At 35.7% G+C, this 18,674-nt stretch overlaps 1 protein-coding gene across 3 annotated transcripts in view; it reads right to left on the reverse strand.

The window, feature by feature from the left end:
• The window catches only part of DGKB (diacylglycerol kinase beta), a 647,089-nt gene that overhangs the window by 379,864 nt on the left and 248,551 nt on the right, over positions 1–18,674 (reverse strand). For all 3 annotated transcript variants that reach the window (XM_066239339.1, XM_066239338.1, XM_066239340.1), the window contains one exon: positions 8,964–9,080. In XM_066239339.1, coding sequence (XP_066095436.1) covers positions 8,964–9,080 — 117 coding nt within the window. The remainder of the gene's footprint in view (positions 1–8,963; positions 9,081–18,674) is intronic.

The raw sequence follows: 18,674 nt of genomic DNA on the forward strand, positions 1-18,674 counted from the left end.
CCATATCACATCCTTCCTTCCTGTGTGCTTAACCAATATAAGATAAAATACACTACCTACACATTTCCCTGCAATTCATAGTGAAAGGGCATTTTTCTAATGTGCACAGGAATGGTAAAAATGTTCAAAACTTCACATTAGCTATATGAGAAGGTAGTGGGAGATATTCTTAATTTTTCTGTTATCAAACTTCTTTTTATTACAATTTATCCATTCTGTTCTGTTTTACTTTACCGGAAAAAGGACATGGGTTCCTACTTCTTGATTGGTTTCTAATTCAGTTGGGAGATGAGGTGAATGAATTGGATCAGTTTTTCTCTCTGAACCAAATGTGCTCAATCAGTTAATGTATAGAAGTGCCTCAAATTTAAGCCATTGTGCTTCTGGCATTTAACAAGTTCCCTAGTTCCCCAATTAAAAGCTAAAATGGAGAAAAACTAAACACGCCTTTATCTGAAAATTTTTTCTATTTTCTTTATTTCTCATGTTATTATATCAGATAACTCCTAGGATTTTCACATACAAACAAACAATGCTGATAGATTTTAGTTGATTTTTGTAGTTAATTTGAATTCTTCCTCCTTATTTTAAATAGAGGTGAGAATCTAAAGGCAAATATAAAACCTGAACAGATAATTAAATTGGAACCAAAGTACACTGTAAGATGATCTTCCACAAACTCAACATTGATCTTACTATTATCGGAGATTATGGGAAATTGACAGTTGAATATTTGGACTTCATTTGAAACAATGTTTAGACTATCTTTCAAAAAATGATTATTTATTAATATATGCACTTGCACTATTATTATTTATCAAATAAATGTCCTGGTAGAATAGATCACAAGTATGTAGATGATCTCAGAATACAAAATTACTGATCTCATTTTTAGGAGTGTATGAATGGGTAAATAGGTTAAATAGATTAGAAAAATATAATAAAATTTAGATAAAGGAAGCATTTGGAAGAAGGATGCTACTTTACAGGAGACAAGAGTCAAAGTAAAGTACCAAAATTGAAGATAAAGGAACAACTAAATCAGTAATAACCTTTTTCTCACATATCCCCTTATCAGAAATTAGATTTAAAAATAAAATATGTAAAATTAAACATTACAAACTTTAGATATTTATTTGTAAGCTATTAGGCACTATGGAATAATTTCCCTCTGATAATGATGCTAACAGATAAAACACCTGACCAAATGTAACCTATTTTTAAGGAGTGATATGTGATTCAACATCAGCACCATGAAGAGTATGGGGTTAAGGAATCATTTAAAAGTTTTATACTAGAAATGTTAAGGTTCCAGGCAGATGTGGTATTTTCCCCCCCAATACTCATTCAAAAAGCTTTAAAATTCTGATGAATTTTGTACTTTAAAAAGAATGGCAATCTAGCAAAATGAATTTAGGTGCTAGGACACTATGGGCAGAATTGCTGGGTTTGAGAGCCAAAGACCTATAGTACTGCAGAGCCATTTTCAAGGCTGACAAATGAAAAATGAACGGCCACAGTGTTCACTAATTGTCCTGAAGTAAGAAGCAATATCTTAGTAGCATGGTATTTGTTACTGCTTTATTCTCATATTCCTCCTCATCACTGATGAAAGACCCTCGGGCAAAGGGCAATTTTGTAAGATTCCCTTTCTAATCACAGCTGACTTTGGAAGTTGTTGCTATAGTTTAAAATGTTATGTGTGTGTGTGTGTGTGTGTTATGTGTGTGTCTTGTCTTGTAAGAATTCAAATAACTATTTGAAATATAAAAAAATAAAAAATGTGTCTATGTTTTTTTCTGATACATTGAGAGTTGCTACGAACTGAATTGTCTTTCCAAACACATGTTAAAGCTCTGACCCCCACTGTGATAGTATTTGGAAATGGACTCTATGGGAGAAAATTAAGGTTAGATGAGCTCAGGAGGGTGGGAGTTGCATGGTTAATTTAATATTCTTAGAAGAAAAGATAGATTTTCTCTTACACACACACACACACACACACACACACACACACACACACACACGAGTCATGTGAGTGCTTAGAAAGATGGCTGCCATTTATAAGCCAAGAAAAAAGGCCTCAGAATGTAACCTACCATGCCAGCACCTTGACCTTAAGCTTTCCAGCCTCTAAAATTGTGAGAAATAAGTGTCTGTTGTTTAAGTCACCCAGTCTATAGTATTTCACTATAGCAACCAAAGCTAAAGAGAAGTGTCCTATGGAAACTCAAGATATGCTCTTTTAAAAGGAAGGTTGAGCCTGACTTGTGGTGGCGCAGTGGATAAAGTGTCAACCTGGAACTCTGAGGTCGCCGGTTCGAAACCCTGGGCTTGCCTGGTCAAGGCACATATGGGAGTTGAGGCTTCCTGCTCCTCCCCCCTTCTCTCTCTCTCTCTCTCTCTCTCTCTCTCTCTCCCTCCTTTGTCTAAAATTGAATAAACAAATAAACAAATATTTAAAAAAAAAAAAGGAAGGTTGAGAGCTTCTTGTTTCTGTCTCACGATGCCAGGGAATTTGATATCATGAGGACCAGCAGCCATCTTTGATCATAAGGTGACCTTGAAAGTGCCACAGATGGAACATGTAAAAGATATTACCAGTTGATAAAAACGTAGAGCTATCTAATTAGCCCTACTGCTGGACTTCATTTACATGAAAGAAAAAAATTATAGTTATCTTGTTTGAACCACTGCTGTTTATTTTTTCTTTTCCCCATTAAATTCTGCAGAACCTAATTGTAATTGATATGAAAAAACAAGATCCATAGGGAAAAAGATATAGATACACATAAAACCAGGCATAGAAACATTATCCTTCATCAAACTTGTAAATATTTCCAGTCACTGAGTGAAGAACAACAGAAATTTGATAGCAAAGTCTATGACTAGCCTCTGTATTTAACTTTATCTTATATTGTCATTCTCATTATTGAATATGGACATGACCATTTTAAGTTAATCTTTTGTAACTTAATAGTCTGAGATAACAAAAAAATGTAGGTATTATGAGATATGATATTCTGATTAGTATATTCAATAAATTTGCTTCCAGATCTTTTTATTTTCAAAGCTGTCTAATTCAGGTGAGAACAAACTTCTAGTAAGCAGAATTCAGTCTAGAGAGCTTATTTGTTTTATAATGCAAATTATATACACTTACAAGAATTTGAGTAGATTAAAGAAATAAAAACAGCTTTCTTAGTTTCTGAATTACAGTACTGTTAAATTCCATGAATAAAGTTTGAAGGAAATATCTTAACAATAGTCTTTTCATTTTATACCTTTTTAAAAATTTTTATATTTTGAAACAATTTCACATTTAAAGAAAGTTGTAAAAACTGTAGAAACTTTTTTTTTCCTGAATAATTTCAAAGTAAGTTTCTGAGGTGATGTTCTGTCACTTCCATTTACTTGAGGATTGCCAACACATAAAAATATTATCTTACATACTTATAACATAACTTCAACATCAGGACACTAATATGATTCTAGAATAGCTTCTTTTGTTATAAAAGCCATTACTAAGACAATTGGTGAAACTTGAATGGAATCAGGATTAGATAACATGAATGTATCAATTTTATGTTCTGGTTCACTAATTCTCTTTTGAACTAACTACATCTAATATAGTCTTTAACAATTTTTTTTGAATATTTATGTTTGTATAATAATTCTGAAATATGGTGTGTATGCCTGTTATTTTAAAAACTGACTTGTTGCCATCCTAAAATATTATATTTATTTTGTTAAATATTTAGGCAGAGTGAAATGGGAAAGACAAAACACAAACATATAAAAATCTGGTAGGCCTAAACTATTTGTTCCTGGAAGTAAATATTTATACAGCACTTGTTATAACTTTAAGTGGAACAGTGTATAAAACATATCAATGGCAAGTTGATTGTTTAAAGTGTAAAAAAATACCTTGAATGAACGTTCAGCCTCATATCTCCCACCACTGGAATTGAAGCATATCTACAGAACCCTAAACTCTTCAAAACAGTGTTTCAGAAACATTAGTATAGAGTAATACAGCAGAATCTAGAAGATATTAATAATGGGAGAAAGTGTTTGAGGGAGATTTTATAGCATGTGTGCTACTTAAAAACTAGAAGAATAACTATAAATTAGGCATGAAGGTCATTTCAAAAGGAGACAGTTCATACTAAATTATTCTATATAGAACAAAGACCAAAGCAGATGAAATCTTATTTATTCACATAAAGGGGCAATTGCATGTAATAAATATTAAAGAACATGATGTTAGGGTCAGACTGATTTGGAATCCAAGTTCAACCACTCCTCTCTCTATATACTCTTTCCCTTAGTGATCTCACTTTAAATGATGGTATAAAGTTCCCTCAGAAGGCTTTTCACTTTGAAATTCTTATCTTCTGTCTTCCATTCTAAATTGTAGGTTCACATATCTATCTGCCTACTTGACATTTTTGTTTAGCTGTCTAACAGCACCAGAAATTTCTCTCCACCTCTTACTCACCAAGATCCTTCTTCATCTTAGTCAGTGACAACTCCATCATTTCAGTTGCACGAGTCAAACATCTTTGAGGTGTTCCTGACTTCTCACTTCTAATTGGGCCATCTTACATAAAACAATGGACAACTCCAACTCTGTGTCCTGACACTTCTTATTCTATGTATCTCCACTTTTCCATATCACTTATAAACTAGCATATTATATGTACGGAGACAGGAACTCACTTTAAAGTTGTAATACTTAAAGTATAGAGTAATAATTTTAGAAATAGTGAGGGATTTAAAATGAAAATAAAGAACTGATTAGGAAAAATCAAAAGGCTTGAGCATCCCAAAGCAGGCAAAAGATGATGGACATACACAGCTATCAAAGAAAGAGAATTTTTTACATACACTATATAGTTGTGTGCAGTGCATATGTGATGTATAGTTTAGTCTTGTTGATAGTAAGACTAAGATACTGTAAATAAAAAAGAGTAGTAGACCTGGCCAGTTGGCTCAGTGGTAGAACGTCGGCCTGGTGTACAGGAGTCCCGGGTTCGATTCCCAGCCAGGGTACACAGGAGAAATGCCCATCTGCTTCTCCATCCCTCCCCCTCTCCTTCCTCTCTCTCTCTTCCTCTCCCACAGCCAAGGCTCCACTGGAGCAAAGTTGGCCTGGGCGCTGCAGATGGCTCCATGGCTTCTGCCTCAGGTGCTAGAATGGCTCTGGTTACAGTGGAGCAATGCCCCAGATGGGGCATCGCCTCCTGGTGGGCATTCTGGGTGGATCCTGGTCGGACCCATGTGGGATTCTGTCTCTCTGCCTCCCTGCTTCTTACTTCAGAAAAAAAAAAGAGTAGCAATAGGCAAGAGCAGCTGTTGTGGGAACAACACTGGTTTACTTTGAAGTATTTCAGTATACAGGTCTCTTTTCTTTTGTCTTAAGAATATTACAATCTGGACTTTTTGTTTCTCAAAGGATCCATTTATTTGAAAATTTTCTCAAAGAATAATTACAGAAAAGTTAACTTTAGTTTCATAGTTTAAACAATTGTCTTGTGTTTCTACTTATTTGTTCACCTGTGGACAGTCATCTGTGTTTTTACATCTTCTGCATGCCTAGAAGTTATAGTTTCAATACATCTGATCCTATGTATTAAGTGTAAACCTACGGTGTGAGCAGTGACAAAGACAGAGTGCCTAACCACCTCTATCTGAAGTCCCCTAGGACTCAGGTTAATTAATGAGACTCATCCTTGGGTTATACATGATCTATTACTTCCTCTAATTAGAAATAATAATCCTGATCATTATGCTGGTTAGCTGGAAAGAAGTAAGATGAATGTGCTTAACTATGATTAATAGTCTTCTGTAAGCAGTGTAGATCTCTTCTGTCACTGAGTTATATGCAAACTGGGAAGCAACTCAATGCCTTTTTATGATATATATTTTTTAAAACTCACAAAAATATTAAGTTACTGGTAGATCTTTTTAGCTTTCCTGATTTAAAAAAGCTACCATTTCATTTTTATAAAATTGATAACCACAACAAAAAATTAGTTAATTTTCCATTTTGTATGAAATAGCTACCCATGAATGTAGTCTTTAACCTTTTTAAATATTTTCTCCAAAATACTGTTAATACCTATGGATATCCGATTTTACTCCACTCTACTGAAGTAAAGCATACTATTTTACATGATTATATACCAGTTAATTATAATTCAAAAAATTACAGTGATGATGACTGCAGTAACTGATACCCATTTACCACTGTTTATTAAGGGCTGGTGTCTGTACTTTGCTTACTGACAACTTTACCTGACTCATATTTCCACAGAAAGCCTGAATAGTTATTGTCTGGCTATAGAGATGAAACTTGTCCACATATAACATTAATCACCTACTGCTTTTTAATGTGACTTATTTAGCTGGAGTAAGATTGAATATTTCTTCTTCTTTTTGAATAAAAAAGAAAATGCCACTTACACTGATATGTCCGTTTAAAGCCGTTAAAACACTCTGCATGCTCATTTAACTTTGCTTTAAATTCTGGGTCAAGTAAGGTCTGACGACTCAAATCTTAGGAAACTGAGAGTGAAAAAGTTATAATTCTCACACATACATGATTTTTATCTTAAAATCTACAACAAATATCAAAGTAAATGGGAAAACAAGGTGGTCAGAAATTTAGCATTTGTATAACTGTTAACATGACTTAGCCCAGGAGATGTGGTACCTTAGATATTAAACATATAAATTCTGAGTCAGATGATCCTCTATCATACGTTGGTGTTACCAATGACAAACTGTGAGGCCCTGGAGATAATTTTACTTTAGGACGCCAATAAGCTCATTTTGAAAGTAGTAAATAATAATGATATTTATTATATGATTATCAAGGAAATTAAAATTGTTTATCTTATGTATATTCACTGTTGAGAAGTGCCTAGCAAAGTGTGAAATATACTTAAAATTTTAAATTGGATTTCATTGTCATTATATTTGTTGCAGGAACCCAGAGTTACTAAATTTTTTTAAGTAGTTGGAATTGACATATGAAATTTACACATGTTGACTTCTTTTCACTACAAATGTTATAAATGAAACTGCTAACCACCCAGGTATGACTTCCAGAAAGTCAGGGTCCTTATTTCCTCTTCTGATAACTAACTTTTATACTCTCTACTCAATGCAATAACTTTATCACTCAGAATTTCTTTATTTCTTTATTTTATTATTATTATTATTATTTTTTGTATTTTTCTGAAGCTGGAAACGGGGAGAGACAGTCAGACAGACTCCCACATGCGCCCGATCGGGATCCACCCAACACACCCACCAGGGGCGATGCTCTGCCCACCAGGGGGCGATGCTCTGCCCCTCCGGGGTGTCGCTCTGCCACGACCAGAGCCACTCTAGCGCCTGGGGCAGAGGCCAAGGAGCCATCCCCAGCGCCCGGGCCATCTTTGCTCCAATGGAGCCTTGACTGCGGGAGGGGAAGAGAGAGACAGAGAGGAAGGAGGGGGGGTGGAGAAGCAAATGAGCACTTCTTCTATGTGCCCTGGCCGGGAATCGAACCCAGGTCCCTGGCACGCCAGGCCGATGCTCTACCGCTGAGCCAACCGGCCAGAGCTCAGAATTTCCTTTTTAAAACTTGAATGTAATAATTCACAATATATTTTCTATTTACAATGTGTTTTATTAGATCAAAGCAAAGCAGTGTCCTGGTTATCAATATTTAAGCTATTATTGTTGAATGTGCAGTGAGTCCTGGCTGGTGGTGGTGTAGTGGATAAAGCATCAGCCTGAAATGCTGAGGTCACCCAATTGAGACCCTGGACTTGCCCAGTCAAAACACATACAACAAGCAAAGCAACGAACAACTAACGTGATGCAACTATGAGTTGATACTTCTCACTACCCACCCTCGTTCTTCTGTCTTTGTAAAATCATTCAATCAATACAAAATCTTTAAATATTCAATGAAATATTCAAAATAATAAAGATCCTTGTGGGCTCTGAACTGTGCTTTCAAATTATGAACTATAAAAGATATACTCCATAGTATCACAGATAAAAAAATAAATGAAAGAGGAAGCTGTAATATCACATATACTGAATGCAATTGTGTGACAAAATATATCTTTGTGTGGCAAATGCTTGGTAAGTTTTCCTGGAGAACATGGAACTTGATGCACATTCTTCAGGAGACAAATTGAAAATTGGTAGAGAGAAATATATAAGTAGTAAAAATTTTTTTTAAATTAACTTTATATTTTCATAGAATAAGCAATCCTTCATTGAGTGTTTTTATTTTGGAGTGAAAACAGGCAAGATATAATATATACAATTCAATCTAGAAGATATTCTAAAATTCAAAAGAAAAGAAATCTTATTCCTGATGTCAGAAAACCTATAGGTAACTTAGAGGGTTTTTAGTACCAAAAACATGATTTTAAGCTACTTATTTTTACTTAAACTACAAATATATATGCACTTTTAATTATGATTTAAAGATTTGGAAACTATAAATTGTAAAAGGTTTATTATTTTTATTATTTACTTAGAAAAAAAAACTACATAAGTAACATTCATCTTATTCTTCCTAAATACTTGTTTTGCCACTGAAGTAACTCTTCCAATTATATGGAGAAAGTATACTTGTAAACAAATAATACATATGTATGTAGTACATTATTATTTAATAATAATAATTTGCAAAAACTTACGACTGACAGCTCTCTTACCAATCTGAAATTAAATGGACTTAACACCATAAATGATTAATCTAACCAGAATGTCACTCTGTCAATCAAGTATAAAACTAATGTCTTGCTAAAGTGATAAAGATTTTTCCAAAGTCATCCACTGAGCTAATCTGCACATTAAACCAACGCGTTGATATCTTGACATCTGCCCCTCTAAGCGCACAGAGTAACAAACACGAAAGCTACTAAAACTGGTATTTAGAATAGTCATACCTGCAGGCCTTGCCCATCCACTGTAACTGAGTTGGCTCTTTGCATTTTATTCTTGTCAGACCCTTTGTTTGGCTGCTGGGAACTACCCTTTTCCTTTTTCACGGTTGCTTGTCTTTCCTGCAGGGGGAAAAAAACAACTCTTTTATAAAAATGTTGAATTGTTTTACTAAAAGGGGTAACTTACAGAAGAGTTTCAGGGCTACAAATTCCTAGTAACTAATATGAAATCTGTTGTTCCTAACTGGCTCAATATATGGGAGATGCACGCTCAAAATATCAGTTAAAGAAAGGCTGTGAACGAAGACCCAGTTGTATGATCCCTATGTGCTCAATGATGACTCGATCAAAAGAACCTCAGAACCACGAAAGCCGACTTTTTATAAACAATGGTAAAATAAGTAATATAGGATTATAAATATTTGGTACAAAGTCCTAAAAATAATGCTTATAAATATATGTGGTATTGAAAATAAATGAATACATGATGGACTTTTAAGTTACTATCAAGGATTAAGCTACTATCAAGGATGGCTTAAACCCAAAAACTCACATTGCATGCCAGTTAATCACTTTGTTCACCATAATGAAAAAGGCCGATGTCATTCTCTTCTCCCATTTCTATTTCCTCTCCTCTCACTCTCTTTTCAACTCAACGCAATAAATGCTATCATCATTAATTCACAAATCAGGCTCTATTAAAATCACCAATGATCTTCTCATCACCACACCTGTTGGTCAGTCTTCATTTTCTCAATTTTTAAGCAGCAATGAACAGAATTAATACCTTATTCCCTGTTGACAGCTTGCCTCACTGGACTTTAAGGGCATTTCGTCTTCTTTGCTTACTTCTTAATTATCCGTGCCATCATAGCTTCTTATGCTGGCTCCTCCTTCATCTTCAGTCCTTGAGACTTAACCTCTGTCTTGGACTGCTTATTTTCACCATCTACACTCACTCCCCAAATACCTTCATTTAATCCAAGGGCTTTCATTTCAATTTTATGGTGAAAAATCCTAAATTTATATTTCCTGTTCAGACCTCTTCCTTGAACTTGAACTCCTATATATCAATGCCCTTTCAATATTTTCACATGAGAATGTAAAATGTGTATCAATTCTGAAAGTTTCAAAAATTAAAAAAAAAAAAAAACTTTCCATCTGGGCCTCTTGAAAATAAATTCCAAACTAGACAATAACTCATCAACTGTATCATTATAAAATTTAAGCAACTGTAATGTCATTTGACTGAATATTGTATACATCACCAAATGGATCCATATGATTCCAACTTTGTCTCCCTACAGTCAGATCTCTCTATACAACAACAGTTACAATCAACCCTTTCACTGCAGTGTAGCTACACCCACCTACCATTGCACCCTCATCACAGCAATCATTCTCTTAATTCAGGGCTCTTGCAATCACTCGGCAATCTACTAGAAAGCTCTAATTTGCAAAGTTGTTGGGCTTGCTCCTCGCTTACTTCAGGTTTCCGGTCAAATATCAAGATTGCTTCTCTGTTCTCTTTAGCCACTTCTTGTATGTGCGTAATTTAATACAACCTAAAATGCTATCAGCGTAATTCATTTAATGCTGGTCTTCCTCTTTTTAATCCAAGTTTCAAAACAGCGATGACTTTGTATGCTTCATTGCTCTACACCAGATCCTAGATCTGTACCCTGATAAAAGTCAGGATAAATGTAGAAATATATGAAATTTAATATTATAAAAACAAAAATAATTTAAGTGTTTTAAGCATTATATTGAGTAAGATTCATGGACCATGTCTAGACTTGATACAAAAAATTGTCCTGACTAATTACCAGTGTTTTCCAAGTGTGCTAAGATGCTTCAGTGACACTTTTATGTCACTTATTTAGATATATATATTTGCTAGTTACTATTATCTGTAACTTTGGAAAATATTTTTAAGTGGACTTAAAAGTAAAACTATATCAAGGACAGATGATTTAAAAAACTTCTTCACCAAAATAAATGCTACTCAGCATCTGTTTAAATAAGTAAAGTTTAAAATTTATATTTGAATATCCATAGCTTATGTTAAAAGTTCAAAAATGGAATACTGTTACTGAGAATGTGAATAATTTTTCCCTAGGTTCTTGCGTGTAGGGAAATAAGACATGATAACAAATAGTCTATAAATATCTTCATTGTGAAAGGTATATTTATATACCTTATATTCTACCATGCCTCTTTGGGCTATATAATCGAGCAATTGTTATTTAGCATTTAATTTCTAAAATAGTAACTTTGTAGAAATTAGATAAAATTTAAACTGTGAGACACGTTGGAATTAGGTATCTGTAACCAGATGATTTAGATATGTAATTCCAGAAATTTAAGATGTACAAGTATATGGCGGTATAGAACTGTCGCACCATCTATTAACATTATTTTATTTTTGGCTATGCAGATAGTCAGGGAAATCTCTTTGTGGTAAGATGCTCCATCTAGCAGATGGCAGTTGATTAAGTGGCTTGATGTCTCTCCAGGGAGTCATCCCTCTGAGTAAACTGTGGTATAGACTAAACAATTGCTTTGTAGTAACGATTGTAAAACTCAGGGTCGGGGCAAAAGCAGGCTGTCATTTGCATGGAAAATTATAATTATCAAGAATAAACTGTTTCACAGTCACAACTGGGAACCAACTTTTGGACTACAACACATATAAATAAATTTTAAAATCTGAAACTGAATGTTCCATAGATGGAATTTTATATTTGAAATCTGCAATTATAAAAAAGAGGTATATAACCTCACATAGGTATCATCTACCTATGACATTCATTATAGAATCTAGATATTCCTAAAGTGCTGAACATTTGTTACACACATGCTAAGAACACTGACTGGTTTCTTTGTTTGAAGTAAATGTGCTGAGCGTGTGGAATATGTGGAATTAATCAAGCCGAAAATTTTACAACAGGAGAGCCTCATTTCATTTTTCCCAGGGCTTTCTTTTTATTATACTCATTTGTTTTAGGTCTAGTTCCAAATTTTACAGAAGTCTCTGATTATATTTGCTGTATTTAAGCAGCATAAGCTAACAGGAGGATAGTTGGATACTTTTTTTCTATTTCCCCTGAGAAAATATTTACTTCTTTCCTATTTTATATGAGGGACAGGAGAAGGAAGCAAATGCATCTCTGAAAATCTGCTGTCCATAAAAATTTCACCAGCCTGTTTTGAGGATTCACTAACCCTAGCTGTCAGAGCCCAATTGTGACATTGGAGTTACTCCCAATGGTGTAGTTATTGACAAGTCTCAGGAAGACCTCACTAACTTTATGGTGCATCATTATTCAGGATAAAATAGCTCTCTCATAATAGGGGGCAATGCTCATCACTTCACTTTCAGTATTTTTTTTTCAGTTTTGGGGCCTTTAAAAAACAAAACAGAGTGACGTCACGGAAATGGCGCCGTGAGAAGCGCGTCCGACAGCTCTCCCCTAAATCACAACAAATTTATCAACTAGAAACAGAAAAATTTATCCTCCGAGCATTCCGGAGTTCCACACAAACTGAAAGCAAAAGGACTGTTATCACTTGAATCTGAGAGACGAGGGTGTGGAGGAAGCTACCGCAGCAGCGACGCTCATTCAAGCCGCCAGGGAGTGCGCCTGCGGTGAGTCAGCCCATATACTTGGGAACCGTGAGCCGCCGCGAGCCGCCGCTGCGAGCGGCCGCCGCGAACCGCCACCGCGAGCGGCTGCCGCGAGCCGCCCCGAGCCGCCTCGCGCGCGCCTGGTCTGACGTTCCCAGTGGCCCGCACACTGCGAGTGGGGGTCGCCGGCCACCGGTGCCCGGAGCGCCCCATTCGCGCGTGTGCCTTGGGCATTCCACGCGCCCAGGGCGCCCTGCTGGCCCGCACACCCAGGGGGCTCCATTATCCTGCGCCTGGTGCGGTCCAGCCGCCAGCGGCGGGGCGAGCGGGAGAGGCTTGGGAGATTCTCTCCGTGCGGGGCACCTCACCCAGCCATTCAAGCTAACAATCAAGCGTTGGGGGAGGGGCGCGCGCAGGCAGCCTAAAATACCTTCGGAAGCACAGCTGCGACCCAATCACTGAAATTAGCTTAACCCATAAAATCTGCGCACCCTCGGTTCTAATTGATAAGATCTCTCTCAGTTCAGCGATCCAAGACAAGAGGCGTGATATTTTTAGTGCCACTCGCTAAAGGGGCGGGGGCAACTTCTGATTGATAGAGCCTCCATATTCAGGGATAAACACTAACAAGAAGGACTTGGCAGATATTAAGGTCTATACTACACTAGTCGTAAGCAGAGACTAGTGCCTCTTCTTCCCTGCAAAAACAGGCTACAAAGTGTGGAAAGCCTGGGTTGAGAGGTCCAACTAAATGATAGGCGCTGAACAGTCACCTTGACAACAATTGACTCCCACCCCCGCCTGATTACACTGGAGGCCCTGACTCTCAGAGCCTTTCCCAAAGCCTTGCACTGAGTGGGGATAGAGTGGGGATTTCCCAGCTTTTGAGCCTCTTACTCCCCAGGCAGAAGCAGTTGCAGCCTTACAGCTGGATCACCAGGCTGCTAATTCAGAAAGGGGGGACTAGGAGAGAGAATCCAGGAAAGCAAACTCTCTCATCGTTGGACCCTGCAAACGCCAACAAGCCTTTACTTCCAGCAAGACTAAAGCCAATTATATGACATTGCCATAGAATCCCATCAACTGCAAATCCCTACCTAAGAGTGACACAGGGGCAGAGCCTGGGGTACAGAGTCACCGACTAGGAAGAGGGAGAGAAAAGAAAAAGGAAGAAGTTAACCTCTCAAAATCAAGAAAAACCCACAGACTTTACAACTTGATCCACTAATTTTTTGTTGTTGTTGTTGTTGTTTGTTTCTTCTATCTTTTTGCCTTTATTTCCTCCACCTCGGTCCTTCTATTCTCTGCCCATCTTATGCTTCCCCTTTCTTGAACTACACTACCCATGAGTGTTGCATTTTATTTTTCTTCTTCATCCTCACCCTCCTTTAAGGTTATACTCCAAAACACTTAACTCTCACTCTCTCCTCTTTTGTTTTTTGTTTTTTTTTTGTCTTGCTTTATTTTTTTTCTCCTCCTATTTTATTTCTTCCTTCGTTTTTCTCTTTTTCTTATTTTTTCCTTTCTATTCGTTTTTTCTTTGCTCATTTTACTTTCCTCCCATATAATCCTCAATCACGAACAAATTAGTTAATTTGGGACTCAAGGCTTTTTTTTGGCTTTATTTCTCTTTTTTGCTTTTGTTTTTATTTTTTTTTCTCTTGTTTGTTTATTTTTGTGGCATTTTGGGTCCTCCCAACCCAAGGTCTCCATTGTATTTAGTCTTCGCTCCACTTAATACAACACATTTTTACTTATAATTTTTATTTTTTTCTTCTTTATTATTCTTTTTTGGTCCTTTTTTCTGGTTCCCTCTTATCCCTCTCATTATATCTCTTAGTTGACCATCACTTACAAGCAAATCATCTTATGCTTGTCTAAGATTTTCTTCCTTTTTTTTTTTTTTTTTGCATTTAGTAGGTCCCTACTCCCTTTTTTTTGCCCCTTGAACTCTTCACCCCAAATCAGGCCCTCCATTATAGGCACGATATTTCCCTGAGGAGGGGAGAGGAGGGAAAGAGAAGAGAGAAAAAAAGGGGGAAATAATAAATTATTACTGTTTTTTTTTTGTGGGGTGTTTTACCCTTTTTTTTTTTTACTCTTTATTAATTCTAATTAGTGCTATCAATAAGACCACCCTCAGATGCCGATAAGAAAGAGGAAATCGAATATTATGGATACAAAAGAAAGAGAGGTAACACAAATAGATGTGGAAAAATCTATGGAGAAAAGACTTAACATATTGGAAGCCTTGGAGCTAAATGACAGAGAATTTAAAATAGAAATCTTAAAAATACTCAGAGATATACAAGAAAACACAGAAAGGCAATATAGGGAGATCAGAAAACAACTCAATGAACACAAAGAATATATTACGAAGGAAATTGAAACTATAAAAACAAATCAAACAGAAATGAAAAACTCAATTCACGAGCTGAAAAACGAGGTAACAAGCTTAGCTAACAGAACAGCCCAGATTGAAGATAGGATTAGTGAAATAGAAGACAAACAACTTGAGGCACAACAGAGAGAAGAAGAAAGAGACTCAAAAATAATAAAAAATGAGAAAGCCCTACAGGAATTGTCTGACTCCATCAGAAAGAATAACATAAGAATAATAGGTATATCAGAGGGAGAAGAAAAAGAAAATGGAATGGAGAATATACTCAAACAAATAATAGACGAGAACTTCCCAAGCCTGTGGAAGGAACTAAAGCCTCAAATTCAAGAAGCAAACAGAACACCAAGTTTTCTTAACCCCAACAAACCCACTCCAAGGCACATCATAATAAAGATGACACAAACCAATGACAAAGAAAAAATTCTCAAGGCAGCCAGGGAAAAGAAGAGTACAACATATAAAGGAAGGCCTATTAGATTATCATCAGATTTCTCAGTAGAAACTCTACAGGCTAGAAGAGAGTGGATCCCAATATTTAAAGCCCTGAAAGAGAGGAACTTTCAGCCAAGAATACTATACCCATCAAAGCTATCCTTCAAGTATGAAGGAGATATAAAAACATTCACAAATACAGAAAAGATGAGAGAATTTATCAACAGAAAGCCCCCACTCCAGGAAATACTAAAGGGGGTTTTCCAACCAGATTCAAAGAACAAAAGAAAACAACACCACAAGTAACAGCTCCACCAAGAACGCAATAAAACCAAACTTAAACTGTGACAACAAAGGAAAAAAAGGGGGGAGAGGATGGAGATTAACAGTAGCAAAGGATGATGAAGTGCAGAAATACTTATAAGATAGGGTACTACAATGAATATGGTAGGTACCCTTTTCATTACTTAATGGTAACCACCCTTAAAAAAAACACCACAAAAACACTTGACTTAAAAAAGGTAGCAACAGAGGAAAGAAGTATGGAACACAAACAAACAAAAACAAATGATAGAAAAACAAAAGAGAAGAATCAAACTAGATACAAAACTAACAGAAGGCAATTTATAAAATGGCAGTAGGGAACCCACAAGTGTCAATAATTACACTAAATGTAAATGGATTAAACTTACCAATAAAAAGACACAAAGTAGCAGAATGGATTAAAAAAGAAAATCCAACTATATGCTGCCTACAAGAAACACATCTAAGCAACAAGGATAAAAACAAATTCAAAGTGAAAGGCTGGAAAACAATACTCCAAGCAAACAACACCCAAAAAAAAAGCAGGTGTAGCAATACTCATATCTAATAATGCTGACTACAAGACAGAAAAAGTACTCAGAGACAAAAATGGTCATTTCATAATGATTAAGGAGAAGTTGAATCAAGAAGATATAACAATCCTTAATATATATGCACCAAACCAAGGAGCACCAAAATATATAAGACAGCTACTTATTGACCTTAAAACAAAAACTAACAAAAATACAATCATACTTGGAGACCTCAATACACCGCTGACGGCTCTAGATCAGTCATCCAAACAGAGAATCAATAAAGATATAGTGGCCTTAAACGAAATACTAGAACACCTGGATATGATAGACATCTACAGGACACTTCATCCCAAAGCGACAGAGTATACATTTTTCTCTAGTGTACATGGAACATTCTCAAGAATTGACCATATGTTGGGCCACAAAGACAATATCAGCAAATTTAGAAAAATTGAAATTGTACCAAGCATATTTTCTGATCATAAAGCCTTGAAACTAGAATTCAACTGCAAAAAAGAGGGGGAAAAACCCACAAAAATGTGGAAACTAAACAACATACTTCTAAAAAATGAATGGGTCAAAGAAGAAATAAGCGCAGAAATCAAAAGATATATACAGACAAATGAAAATGAAAATACGACATATCAGAATCTCTGGGATGCAGCAAAAGCAGTAATAAGAGGAAAGTTCATATCACTTCAGGCCTATATGAACAAACAAGAGAGAGCCGAAGTAAACCACTTAACTTCACACCTTAAGGAACTAGAAAAAGAAGAACAAAGACAACCCAAAACCAGCCGAAGAAAGGAGATAATAAAAATCAGAGCAGAAATAAATGAAATAGAGAACAGAAAAACTATAGAAAAAATCAATAAAACAAGGAGCTGGTTCTTTGAAAAGATCAACAAAATCGACAAACCCTTGGCAAGACTCACCAAGGAAAAAAGACACAGGACTCAAATAAATAAAATCCAAAATGAAAGAGGAGAGATCACCACAGACATCATAGAAATACAAAGAATTATTGTAGAATACTATGAAAAATTATATGCCACCAAATACAACAATCTAGAAGAAATGGATAAATTCCTAGAACAATACAACCTTCCTAGACTGAGTCATGAAGAAGCAGAAAGCCTAAACAGACCAATCAGCAGGGAGGAAATAGAAAAAACTATTAAAAATCTCCCCAAAAATAAAAGTCCAGGCCCAGACGGTTATACTAGTGAATTCTATCAAACATTCAAAGAAGACTTGGTTCCTATTCTACTCAAAGTCTTCCAAAAAATTGAAGAAGAAGCAATACTTCCAAACACATTTTATGAGGCCAACATAACCCTCATACCAAAACCTGGCAAGGATGGCACAAAGAAAGAAAACTACAGACCAATATCTCTAATGAATACAGATGCTAAAATACTAAACAAAATACTGGCAAACCGAATACAACAACATATTAAAAAAATAATACATCATGATCAAGTGGGATTCATCCCAGAATCTCAAGGATGGTTCAACATACGCAAAACGGTTAACGTAATACACCATATCAACAAAACAAAGAACAAAAACCACATGATCTTATCTATAGATGCAGAAAAGGCTTTTGATAAAATATAACACAATTTTATGTTTAAGACTCTCAACAAAATGGGTATAGAAGGAAAATATCTCAACATGATAAAGGCCATATATGATAAACCATCAGCCAACATCCTATTAAACGGCATAAAACTGAGGACTTTCTACCTTAAATCAGGAACAAGACAGGGTTGTCCACTCTCTCCACTCTTATTCAACGTGGTGCTAGAAGTTCTGGCCAGAGCAATCAGACAAGACAAAGAAATAAAAGGCATCCATATCGGAAAAGAAGAAGTAAAGCTATCACTTTTTGCTGATGATATGATCCTATACATCGAAAACCCGAAGGACTCCACAAAAAGATTATTAGAAACAATAAACCAATACAGTAAGGTCGCAGGATACAAAATTAACATACAAAAGTCCATAGCCTTTCTATATGCCAACAATGAAATATTAGAAAACGAACTCAAAAAAATAATCCCCTTCACGATTGCAACAAAAAAAATAAAATACCTAGGAATAAACATAACAAAGAACGTAAAGGACCTATATAATGAAAATTACAAAGCATTGTTAAGGGAAATCGAAAAAGATACAATGAGATGGAAAAATATTCCTTGTTCTTGGATAGGAAGAATAAATATAATCAAAATGGCCATATTACCCAAAGCAATATACAAATTTAATGCAATTCCCATCAAAATCTCTATGAGATTTTTTAAAGAAATGGAACAAAAAATCATCAGATTCATATGGAACTATAAAAAACCCCGAATAGCCAAAACAATCCTAAGGAAAAAGAATGAAGCTGGGGGCATTACAATACCTGA

Source organism: Saccopteryx bilineata, chromosome 7, assembly GCF_036850765.1.
Source record: "Saccopteryx bilineata isolate mSacBil1 chromosome 7, mSacBil1_pri_phased_curated, whole genome shotgun sequence".
NCBI lineage: Eukaryota > Metazoa > Chordata > Mammalia > Chiroptera > Emballonuridae > Saccopteryx > Saccopteryx bilineata.